The 12,595-nt window shown below is 39.3% G+C and overlaps 1 protein-coding gene across 6 annotated transcripts in view; it reads left to right on the forward strand.

The window, feature by feature from the left end:
- The window catches only part of FRY (FRY microtubule binding protein), a 546,108-nt gene extending 533,901 nt beyond the window's left edge, over positions 1-12,207 (forward strand). For 4 of the 6 annotated variants that reach the window (XM_073583182.1, XM_073583178.1, XM_073583180.1 and 1 more), the window contains 4 exons: positions 3,220-3,237; positions 7,370-7,480; positions 9,161-9,363; positions 10,679-12,207. In XM_073583182.1, coding sequence (XP_073439283.1) covers positions 3,220-3,237; positions 7,370-7,480; positions 9,161-9,363; positions 10,679-10,937 — 591 coding nt within the window. In that variant the 3' untranslated portion in view covers positions 10,938-12,207. The remainder of the gene's footprint in view (positions 1-3,219; positions 3,238-7,369; positions 7,481-9,160; positions 9,364-10,678) is intronic. The other 2 variants (XM_073583181.1, XM_073583183.1) reach the window with 1 other exon arrangement.
- The last annotated feature ends 388 nt before the right edge of the window (positions 12,208-12,595 follow it).

The raw sequence follows: 12,595 nt of genomic DNA on the forward strand, positions 1-12,595 counted from the left end.
TAAAAATATGAAATATTTTATGATGTTACAAGTAGCCTGGTTTTTTTTTTTTTTTGCCTTTTCGTGATGAAAAGCCCCATTTTACTACAGTAAATTTGTAATTTCTAACCATAATTAAAGAGCCATTTCTGAAGGATTCGAAGTCAGAGCTGGAGTCGTTTCATTCAGGCCTGTTTCACACTTCCGTTTTTTGGCGTCAGTCAAAATCCGATAAAAACGGATCCGCCAAAAAAGGGGCGGATCCGTTTTTTCCCCCATAGACTTACATTAGTTTTTTGACGGATCCGCCAAAATTTTTCGGTCTCCCGGGTGGATGGGACGGACACTGCAACGTTTTTTTTGACTTGACGGTCCGCTATTTTTAACTGCGCCTGTGCGGAAGCTTTGCTCCAGGAACACTTTTAACCCTCAAACGCCGTTCCGGGACTGAAAAATCTCTCTCTCTCTCTCGTGGCACACGTTGGTGTGATAACGGAGACAGAGCCGTTTTCCTCCATTTTAACGGATTGCAACTGACATCAAAAAACGGATGTGTGAAACAGGCCTTAGAAATAGAGGAGCCGGAGGTTTAGCTCACCGACTCCATAGTTCTCATTTATTCACAAAGTTACTGGACTCTGTAGTTTATTATCGTAATTCTATTTGTAAGCTATATGTAAGCTTGTGAGTAGGCTTTATTAATTCACTATATCAACAACTTGGTGAGATCACCCACCCGATAATCAATATCATAAGGGGATATTCATAATACAACTTGTTACACCTTCTCAAATAAATGAATAACCCCAAATACAAATCCAAATGAATGGAAATATTCAAATATTTTATTAAATTATCTTATTAAAAAAAGAAAGGAAAAAAACAGCAGCAATAGACATATATAATACCATAAACATTAGGCGTTACATGGTGGTCATAGGGCAAATACAATTTGATAACATATAATCCTCATAGGACAAAACATAAAGTGTAATATAGTGGACAATTACATCTAAATTAAAGTGCATAATATGTAAACAAGATTATATATACCAGTAGTAAAGTGCCCAATGACTCTCCAACTCCAACGTACGTTTTGCCTGATGTGACTTTCTCAAGGAGTCACTCACTCCTTGAGAAAGCCACATCAGGCGAAACGTACGTTGGAGTTGGAGAGTCATTGGGCACTTTACTACTGGTATATATAATCTTGTTTACATATTATGCACTTTAATTCAGATGTATCTGTCCACTATATTGCACTTTGTTTTGTCCTATGAGGATTATATGTTATCAAATTGTATTTGCCCTATGTCCACCATGTAACGCCTAATGTTTATGGTATTATATATGTCTATTGCTGCTGGTTTTTTCCTTTTTCTTTTTTTAATAAGAGAATTTAATAAAATATTTTAATATTTCCATACATTTGGATTTGTATTTGGGGTTATTCATTTATTTGAGAAGGTGTAACAAGTTTTATTAATTCACTGTTCTAACCAAAGGTTAATATAAAAAAATAGTGGCTTGTTAGGAACTTGGCACTAAGGGCACATGCTGCAGTAGACCCGGCACCCCAGTTATGCCCGGTGTCAGTGCTTTGTCTACAGAACAGCAGATTCAATTACATCGTAATTTAGTGTGTCCTTTAATAAGCTGCTGTTAGACTCATGACCCATACGTTTAGTGCCAAGGAACAGATAATGCCTTATGCTTGGTTATAAAGTATGGCCCATACACAAAGCCCATTATATGGCTGTGGCATTATTCCTAATTAATGATGAGTGATGGGTGTTTTCCGAGTATGCTTCAGTGCTAATCGAGTGACTTCGACGTGCTCAAATAATGTTAAAGTCTCTGCTTCTCAATGTCTCGCGGTTGCATGTGTTGCGGTTGCGGGCTCGAGTCCTCGCGAGACATGCAGCCGCGGCGACTTGAGCATATATTTCAAACACGACGAAGACATTCGGGGTTTGCACCCGAGCATGTTGGATAACACCTTATCCCAGCTCATCACTATTCCAGAAACCCAAGCTCTCTTTTGGAACTTCTATTCACTATGAATCAATCTAGTTAAATGTGTTTCAAACAAATACAAGATTGTTCTACCTACCGCCCAACAACTTTTTTTTTTTTTTTTTTATAAACTCAATCTATTAATTGGGAGTTTTTGTAGTAGTTTCATTCACATGGGTATTAAAGGGGTTATCCATTTTAGAAAACCCATTTTCCCAATTCTGAGTTAATAAGAGGATCCTATGTTCAGGAACGTCATCTTTTGGCCAGAGTGGAGAGTTGATGTGTAGAGCATCACCGGCTGTGGAGGACCTGTCCTGTCCTGCGTTAGGGCTCGCTCAGACAAGCATATAATCAGTCTGTGTGCTGTCCTGTATGCATACGGAAGACACACTGACCAATGCGACAATTTATGGGAACGTTTTACACTCGGACTGATGGTTCGCATTTAAAGAATCGCAGCTTGCTGTACTTTTGATCCGTATTTCCAATCAGAAGTCAATGAGGGCACAAAAAACGATCACATGTGGGTTACCTTCCATATGTCGTTCTTTTTTCATGGATCCATTACAATTATTAACATAGAAATTAAAATAAATTTTCCTATGATTTCTAAAACTATACCGGATGCCATAATGGATGTACAAAGCTGACATACGGATAACATGGATTAAAGACAGTCGGTCTAAATTTCTAGGGTGAAAGACTGACAATTTTGCATCCATTCATCTGAGCCCGGCCTTACACAGACAGACGACTGATGGACTGATGTGTAATGTTTCATCTCTCCTGCGGGGGTGCTGCAGGGAAAGGGAACGCTTTTTTTTTTTTTCTTGCAAGGATTATCCAGGTTATAGATGGACGTTGCAGCACGAGGAAATTTTGTCAAAGAACCCAACTAGCAAGTAGGGATAGTCCAAATTGGAGAACCCTCTGCGGTTTATTGTTTTTGAGGTTTTTTCTTCAATTGGTTTTGACTACAGAGACCTCTTGTCACTTCCCATTTCCAATGTTCTTCTCACTATATTATTATTTTTTTACTAGCTTGTGTGACTGCCCTGCATGCTTTAGGTATAATAATGTTTTTCAACCCCTCCAGTGGTTGAAAAATGACTGCTAGCGCTGCTTTGTGAAGCTGTGCCGATCTGGTGTCTTTGTATTGCATGCAATGACGTGACCCTGTCCTCTCTTCTCCTCTTTTCTCACACCATGCTGTCTCACCAGCAAATGGAATCTCTTGCAGTAAGTCTCTTTTCTTTACTATTTTCTTTTCAATGTCATGATTTCATGTTTGCACAAATCCTGTACTAACACAGCTAACTGGAAATGTAACCTGACTGTTCAGTGTTTTCTGTTTCGCCTACCCCACAAAATCTTGCAAATTATGGAGCCCACCAGGATTTCGAGGGGGGGTCTCTGCGTCTTTTACTACTTGAGTATGACACAGATATCTGTATGACATAATGTTTCCACATGATTTCCAGAAAGGAGATTTGCATTATTTGTTTAGAATTGATAAATGGACGGATCATGATGATGCCGTCTTGGGGTGTGCTTCTCCCAGGGAACATCCAAGATATTTACATGGCTGCAGGAATGTATGGTTTTGTGGACATTACTTTTTATCACTTTAAGGCCACATTCACACATTCAGTATTTGGTCAGTATTTCACATCAGTATTTGTAAGGCAAAACCAGCAGTGGGTGATAAATCCAGAAGTGGTGACGTGTTTCTATTACAAATACTGATGTAAAATACTGAATGTGTGAACGTAGCCTTATACTAACTTTTATTCCAATTTTAATTAATGTTTTACTGGCTAATGTTGGCTCAGGCTGGCTACTATTATCCTAAGGGAATGTTTCCTAACCAGATAGTTGGGGTGCACGTGTGACTATTTGATCCCCCGCTTGTGTCTCCCTAACTGGTGGCAGCTGTAAATACGATCCCGGGAAAATCATAATATTACTGAAACTTGGTACTAGGTAGTGCTAAGTGAGCGTGCTCACATATGGTGTTATCTGAACATGCTCGAGTGCTAATGGAGTATCATCGGCATGCTCTAATACTATGTTCGAGTCCCCGCGGCTGCATGTCTCGTTGCTGTTTGACAGCCGCAACACATGCAGGGATTGTCTAACAAACAGGTTTTCCCAGCATGCGTTGCAGCTGTCAAACAGCCACGAGACATGCAGCCGCGGGGACTCAAACATATTTCTCGAGCACGCTGAAGACACTCTGCTAGCGCATGAGCATGCTCAGATAACACCTTATCTGAGAATGTGAGCTCATCACTACTTATCTGTTGTTGCAGTCCTCATAATAAACAGGAAGTATACGTCTAAAGCATCACCATTAGACAATGTGAAAATTGCAAGATTTATAATTTTTTTTCAATACAGATCGTTATATACAAAAAAAAAATTAAAAATTACATTGTACACATAAATCTTTAACACTGGGGTATTTTTTTACATTTTGGGGTCCTTATTGAGTTTGTTACAGACCAACACTGTAGAGGCCTAGGTCTTAAATACTTCAGAGGGTCATTTAAAAGAAAGCTCAGGCAGAGAGGTTGGTGTAGGCACATGGGACAACCTCTAATGGAAGGGGTTATGCCAAAACCAACATTTTTCAAATACCACAGGATAAATGGTAAATGGAGTTGAGCCAAAAGATTTGCATGACCTTGGTCCAGCTGTCACATTGGCATCGGTAGTCTGTGGCCGCCAAAACCCGGCTCTGAAAACCTCCTACTACTTGTGACTCGTACTATTCTAATTAGTAGGCCCAGTGACTTCATTACATGGCAGCACAACACAGGCATGCTCAACTCTGATGATACATGTATGATCCCTGGGGGTGCAACTGCTGAGGTCCTCACTGATTTAGAGAACGGGGCCTGAAGTCCACTATGTGAAAGGGGCTGTAATGAGCGTTTGCAGTCACCACTATGGATAGAGAATGGAGCAGTGGTAGCACATGCCCATTACACATGCCCATTACACATGCCCATTACACATGCCCATTACACATGCCCATTACACATGCCCATTACACATGCCCATTACACATGCTCATTCAAGTCCCACCCTGTTCTTAGGATTTGAAGAGAAGCATGTGGGTAGGTCATATGTTTAACCTTCTCACAGCCTGGTCTTGATCTGTTCCTATACCTGGAAGGATGTAGTATGTCTGATTTTGTTCTCTAAGAGATAAGTCGCTGCCAGACATGAGTCTGCAGCTCTTCCATAAAACACACAGGAGCATTTGGAAGAGCAAGCGCTCCTGTAGATGGGAAAGTTGGGGGAGATGGCTGACAGCTATCTAAAGTGTATGGAGGCTTAAGACATTGATAATCTTCCATAATCTGATCTGTTACCAATCCATATCCCGACATCCAACTAATTCTGAAAGATCTTGTGACGTTTAGTCTGGCCATACACATTAGATGGCTGGCAGCCAGTCATTCAGCCAGTCATTCAACCAGCCGACGGCCTTGTCAACCAAGATTCCCATACGGCAGAATGTCCTGTGTTCTCGGTGAAAAAGCCGCTAACTGAAAATTCGTCCTGCGGCTCATCACAGGGAGAACAATATGATCGGCACTTCGAAATCAGATGTGTGTAATCGAAATCTCTCCCAACAATTAGTTGTCCAGGGCCCCCATACACAGTAAACCGTTGGCTGAACCCAGCGATATCTGCGAGTTTAGCCGACATCAATCGTATAATGTCTATGGGGGCTTTAAGTCTTCGAGGTTGAATCTTGTATTGATCCTCCAGGATAGACAGGCAGTTACCATTTACATATAGTATTTCTCCATGACATGGCTGGATGAAAAAGTCAGCACTGCTGATATCTGTTTAGGGAAATACCGGCACCATCTCAAGAGCTTACAGGTTTTCTTTAGGGGAGTACATTGATGGGTCGGATACTGTATATTCTTTTTTTGGTCACTGTGAGATTACATACATTTATGTAAATGCCAAAGATTCAGTTTCCAGTAGTTCGTTAATAATTACTGTAGCTTCTTTTCAAGCGCTTGTTCCATGGGGCTTCCAACATTTATATAGCGTACCCTAAAAAATTAAGAGAGAAAAATTGAAGATTTAGGCTACATTCCCACTGGTCGTTAGGTAATATCACTTGTCTATTCCATTTTAGGAACAGATAATTGGAATATCCGAAATTGATCCATTAAGTAACTGATGCAAACTGAAGCAGAAGAGCCTTACTGATAAATGGTGGTTGTGGGACATTCCCTTTTATTATTATGGGATCTTTCTGGCTTATGTTGTGTTATGTTTTAGGAAGGGAAAAAAGCCATTATGCATTTTTTTTTTACACTTTTCCTTCTGTGCTAAAAACAGACACATGACAGAAGTCAGTCCTATCCCAGAATAATCGGTGGAGGCCCTCACCTTCCGTTTGCACCTGTTATGGACTTGGATTCCATTTTTGTGTTCCTAGAAAGGAAAAGACGAATGGAATCCCCTAATGCAGGGGCTTTTACGATTTTATTAAATCAAAAAGCGGTAATGAAAAATATAATAAGTTGCATGCCTCTTAGATTTGGTGTATCCTGGGAAGTCTGTAGCCAGGATTTCCACGGCCTTGATAAGTCATTGGGCAAAGGACCGTAACGCCACCATTGTTGGGCTACAGTCAGACATCTGTTTCCTTTTTTTTTTTACATCTTTCAGGTAATGACTGGTTTACATTTTCTTTTCTTATTTGGGTTCTCTGCGTGAACTTTTTTTTTCCCATTGACCCTCCACAATAGATCAGTCAGACATATATAAATTAATCAGTTTTTGATGGATGTAAAAAACAAATATTGCTTTTACATCCATTTTTGATGGATCCCCATGGACTTGATGGTCTGTATCTCATCCGCATAGAACATGCACTGAGTTTAAGAAATTGTTTTGTTAAAACAAAAAATGGATTTGTAAATGCTTTTATTAAACTCTCGGACAGGACACGGCTGAAACAAATAGTGTCGCCATAGATATTACTCGTTTCAGCACTGGTACCTCGCTAAGTGGTCTGGATCTGTGGTGGAGCCATTTTTGAGATGTCTCATAAGTGAGACAAAAGGGTCTCATTCCATGGATAGAAAAATTCTTGAAAAATCTGAAAATACTAAGAAATGTGAGTGTAGCTAGAACTTGTTGAGCATTTTCAGATGGGGCTGACGCTCTACAGTCACTCTAGTGCAGAATCCATAAACTTTGGATCTGGTAATGTGTGGCTTCTCTTATTCTCATGACGTTGTACGAGACCTTTTAGGTTTCCGAGTCTTATGTAGGAGCGGGAAATGATGTGATGTGTTTCTCCTAACACGATCTTTTCTTTGTTCTTTTGCAGCAATTGGAACTCTGTCAAAGGTTGTATAAGCTTCACTTCCAGCTGCTATTGCTTTTTCAGTCTTATTGTAAACTAATTGGACAAGTCCATGAAGTCAGCTCCATGCCCGAGGTATGTCCGTGCATTCAATGCATAGAAAAGCTAAATTCTCACATATTTTGGATTTTCTGTCAATATAAGCAAAGGAGTTCAAAAACTGAGTTTTTCTTATCCTGAAGCTGTCCTGGAGAGTTGTTTTTTCTGGAGTAGGGTTTCAGTAGTTTTAGAAACCGTTTCTGCTTGGAAAAAGAACCCTGTGTATGGTACGTAGCCTCAGCGCTTGTGCAAACGTTGAGTTTTTTCGTGCTTGCAAAATGAATTCATTTATTTAAATCTCTTTCACGCGATGCTTTCTTTTCCTTTTATATTTTAACCAATGAATTTTTGTGTTTATTAATTTGCGTGTACAGCATGTTATTTCATTTTAGCATTTTTTGTAGCATAAAAAAGCGACAAAAATGCATAGAAAAATGTGCGTATTGTACGCTCTGTTTTTCCTGCCAAAGTGACGTGTTCTTGGTGCACAGAAATCCAGTGTGTGAACATACCCTTATAGCTGCACAGTAGCTGGAGTGCCGCAGGTTGCCAGTTCCTGTTGTAGGGGATTATGTTCATGTCTTGATGTTAGATCAGTTATTTATGCGATTGATAATGCTAAATAACATCTATTCATTTATAGATGTGGAAGTTGTCCATATGGTATCTATGTATCGTGTCTGTGGACTAAAATAAAGAGACAAGTACCAACAATTCCTGAGCTCAGGGACCAAATTGGGGCACAGAATATTTTAGGATTTTTGAACAGTACCTGAGTATTTTACCTTAACTGTTGTTTATATGATATTTTAAGGCCATGTTATGGGCTCTCGTGATTGAGGATGGTGATTTCACATAAACACTGTGACAGAGTCTTTAAAGGAGGATTTATACAAATAATTGTATTGATGATGAATGAATAACTGATTATCAGGGTGCCTGTTGTCAGACCCCCATTAATCAGCTGTTAAATACTGTAGAAACAGCATAGCTGTGTGGTTGCTGCTGCTGGGTACTGCAGAGCACCTTCTCTTTATTCGTTAGGAGCTGATCTGCAGCACCTGGCAGAGACTTTTTACTTGTGAGCAATGTCCCACACACTGGAATTGTTGACGTGGAAATTATTTAATATAGATATATTTTAGAATTAGTGATTTCCTACTTTAGTTGCTTAATAGTAATGAGCGAGTATACTCGTTGCTCAGGTGTCCTCTGAGTATTTTGGCGTGCTTGGAGACTTAATTTTTGTTGAAGTAGCTGCTTGACTTGCGGCTGCTAGACAACCTGAATACATGTGGGAATTCCCTAACAAGCAGGCATTCCTCACATGTATTCAGCTTGTCTAGCAGTCGCAAATCATGCAGCTGCGTCGACAAACTAAATCTCCGAGCACGCCAAAATACTCGGAGGACACCCGAGCATGCTCGGGAAAACCCAAGCAACGAGTATACTCGCTCATCACTTTTGCTTAACATGCCAAGAGAACTGAATGAACTGAAGAAGAACTTATAGCACAGCTTCGATCAGTATGTAGTTGCTGCTGCTGGTTACTGCAGATCACCAGTTCTTTCATTAGCGGATGATCTGCAACATCTGGCAGAGTCTTTTTGACTCGTGATCAATGTCCAACACACCAGAATTGTAAATGATCTCATCTAGAAATAATAAAATTAGTGATTTTTGTCCTTGTCGTTGCTTTTTTGCTTTTTTCTTTAGTTACTGAACATGTCAAGAGAACTGAATGAACTGAAGAAGAACTTAAAGGAGGCCAGTTTATACATTGCCGCAGAGTCACTTAATATGGATTCTGCACCATGCGAGCCAACGTTCAGTTCCACAGAGTTTGCCATACAGTCCATGCTGGAGTGTTTAAAGAACAACGAGCTAGGGAAGGCAATACGTCAGATCCGCAATTGCAGGTATGTCTGCGTAACCTCCATGCAAAATCAAGAGTTTGTTGGGATCAGTTTCAAAATGGATTTGTCATATCGTTCATGGATCTGTTATGAATAGAAGCCATAATGCTTGTGTGACAGAACCTAAATGGTGAAAAGAATTTATGGAGCAAAATGTCCTAAATAAATTGATTTTTACTCTTGAATAATGAATTTCCTCACAAGGGGGCATAGACCTGAAGATTTTAGGGTTCCCCTCTCAAAATGCACTCTAAGGCACCAATTAATTTTTACATTTGCTTGTGTTTTTTGTCGAGCTTTTCATTTTTTATGCCTTCCATTTGCGCTTTTTTTTTTTAGTCACTCTTTCATGTGTTTGTTGTGATTTTTTTTTTTTTTTTTTTTTTTTTGCTACACCTGAAATTTTAGCTAAAATTTTTCGACATTTTTATCATAACATGCTATTTGTTGTGCTAAAAAGTTGCAAAAAGAGGTAGACAAAAATAAAGAACCCATTTTGATTTTGCTCACAGTTCATGAACCCCATGCACCATTTTTGAAGAATTTGGTGCAAAAAAAAAAAAAAACGTCAACGGATACGGAGGCACAAAAAGAAAAGGGACTTAAAAATAAACCCAAATGAAGAACTGGGCCCTTTGTTTTGATATAGAATAAATGCTGTAGATTTTATTATTGGGCCTGATATACAGTACAATAAGGGAAGATTCTCAGTAGGTTATATCTGTGTATAAGCAGAGGACCGTCTAAATACCACACCACTTTTTCCGAAGAGAAAAAGCTTGGAGGTCGTCTCCTCGGATTAATCCCTGGTCTTATGGCCAAGTACATGAGGCCATCTCAGGAACACCAACTGTCATCTCCTATTTCAGTAATGGGAATATCTGTGTTCACTGAAGACAGATTTGACCTGTGAATTGAGAATAAATGATGAGTCCAGGAGCAGAAAGAAGCAAATTTATCTTTTCACATATATTATAAAGTTTGTTTTTTTTTCGTTTTCAAGTGTACTATTGATTTACGAAAAAACGAAATTTAAACTATGGTTGCTCTTTAAGACGACCACTTATTGGGAGAACACATGCTCCCTGAATTCCTCTTCCTCCAGGTATAATAACAGGTGCTAGTCTTACCCAGGCAGAGAATTGATAGAGAGCTACCCGCTTGGCCTTCTCCGTTTCGACCAAGGAAGTTTCGGAAATAGCCAGTACTCCCGTGTAGCACTGGGATTCTGGGAACATCTCATTGACTCATAACCTGTTAGTGCCCTTGCCCTCCTATGTTATGTCTTTGAATAATGAAGCACCTTTTGTGTTTGCAGGAAACTGTGGCCTAATGACATATTTGGTAGCAGTGCCGACGATGAAGTGCAAACACTACTGAACATTTACTTCCGACACCAGACTCTTGGGCAGACCGGCACGTATGCCCTCGTAGGCTCCAATCAAAACTTAACCGATATCTGCGCCAAGCTCATGGACCTCAACATGGAGATTCGAGATATGATTCGCCGTGCTCAGAACTACCGTGTCGTCTCCACTTACCTCCCTGACTCCAACGTTTCCGGCACTAGTCTCTGACAAGAAGCCAACGTCTGTCTTCTCTCCTCAACTGGTGTTGCTGCCCTGTTGGACTGAGGTTGCTCAGTATCTACTCCATATTGGGAAGACTCTGTCACACTGTTACCATTCCTGCTAACCTTAGGCCAGTCTATCAAGCAAAGCGGACAGATGACGGCGTCGACATCAGTAGCGTATAAAGATAGAGGTGTCAACAGCCCGGGTGGATCTTTTACCTTCAGCCGTTTGGAAGCGCTGTTATGCTTTATCGCACTACTAAAGAATTGACTTCCATTGTGTACCAAAGCCTATTATACTGAATCATACTTCCTTTCTATAAATCTTAGGATGGCAAAAGTGCAATGTTTCACAGAATAATATATATATAAATATATATAGTCTATTTTTTGTTGCTCTTACTATACTTTTCAGATACTTTTTAATTTGTCAATGAACAGTCAACAGGCTGAATGAGGCTGGCCGTAGAGGAATACTGATGACTGGTCAATAGCTGAGAGCCTGTACATATGGAGGCGGATTGAGAGCAGACTACAATTATGTTGTACACTGTAATTTGGAGGATTACTGTATTTCACGCTGCTATGATGGACATTTCCTAGAATCGCTAGGCTGCTGCGACAAATGTACTTGATCATAGTCGAGAACTGTTTCAGATCACCCCCATTGATTTAGGCCATTTTAACTTTTTTCAGGATTTTGCCTGCCTTTTATTAAACAGATGTGGGTTTTTTTTTTTATTTCCTGACTATTTATACAATGAAAAAGAAGGCTGATATGACTTATCTATCATATTGAAAGTGGAAGTTTGAAGAATGACGACGACATCTTTTTCATCTGTCACGCATGCATTTTTCTCTTTTATTTAATGTATATTTGGACGATAAGTTGTTGCAATGAAGAGTTTTTTTTTTTCTTGTTTTTTTTTTTTCTTTTTTAATTGGAAAAGTTTTTTGTTTTCTCTTTCATTTATGATATGCGTTATATATTTATATATATATATATATATATATATATATATATATATATATATATATATATAAATAATATAGGTATATATGTATGACATTTTCCTTCTTGGAATTTCTGGTGTCGAGTGTGAACTGAATCGCATGAAATTCTTTTGCACATTTTGAGTCATTTCCATTCACGCCTAATCTATGTAACTTATTCACCCTGTACATAATACTGACAGTTTTGTGAAGTAATCAAGATTATTTTTGTTGAGTACATTCACTGAAATATATGATAAAGTTGTTCAGTCACTAAACAATTGCGGAAGTAATTTAATGACCTTTCAAAGAACGATTGCCATCTTCCCCAACTCCTCCACATACAGGAATATCTGTGCAAAACAAAAGGATCGGCCACTGCAAAGTCATCTGTTGGAGAAGAGTCGGGAGGCTCCCATACATATTACTTTATCTGCCAATATTAGTGGGTTTGGGCGACTTTAGTATAATGTGTTTTGGGACAAAGGTTAATAAGTTCTTTAGTCCTACCTATTGGTAGTAATAATCGTATAAATCAGTATCAACCTTTTAAAAAGCTATCACTCATGACATGGGTTATAGCCAACTAGCGTCTCATTTGCACTGATGAAGGGCAAGAAGCGTGAAACAGCTGTTGACAGATGGAGACACTGGTTCGACTACATACCC

Source organism: Dendrobates tinctorius, unplaced genomic scaffold, assembly GCF_039654945.1.
Source record: "Dendrobates tinctorius isolate UK_male_01 unplaced genomic scaffold, ASM3965494v1 ptg000075l, whole genome shotgun sequence".
Classification (NCBI taxonomy): Eukaryota; Metazoa; Chordata; class Amphibia; order Anura; family Dendrobatidae; genus Dendrobates; species Dendrobates tinctorius.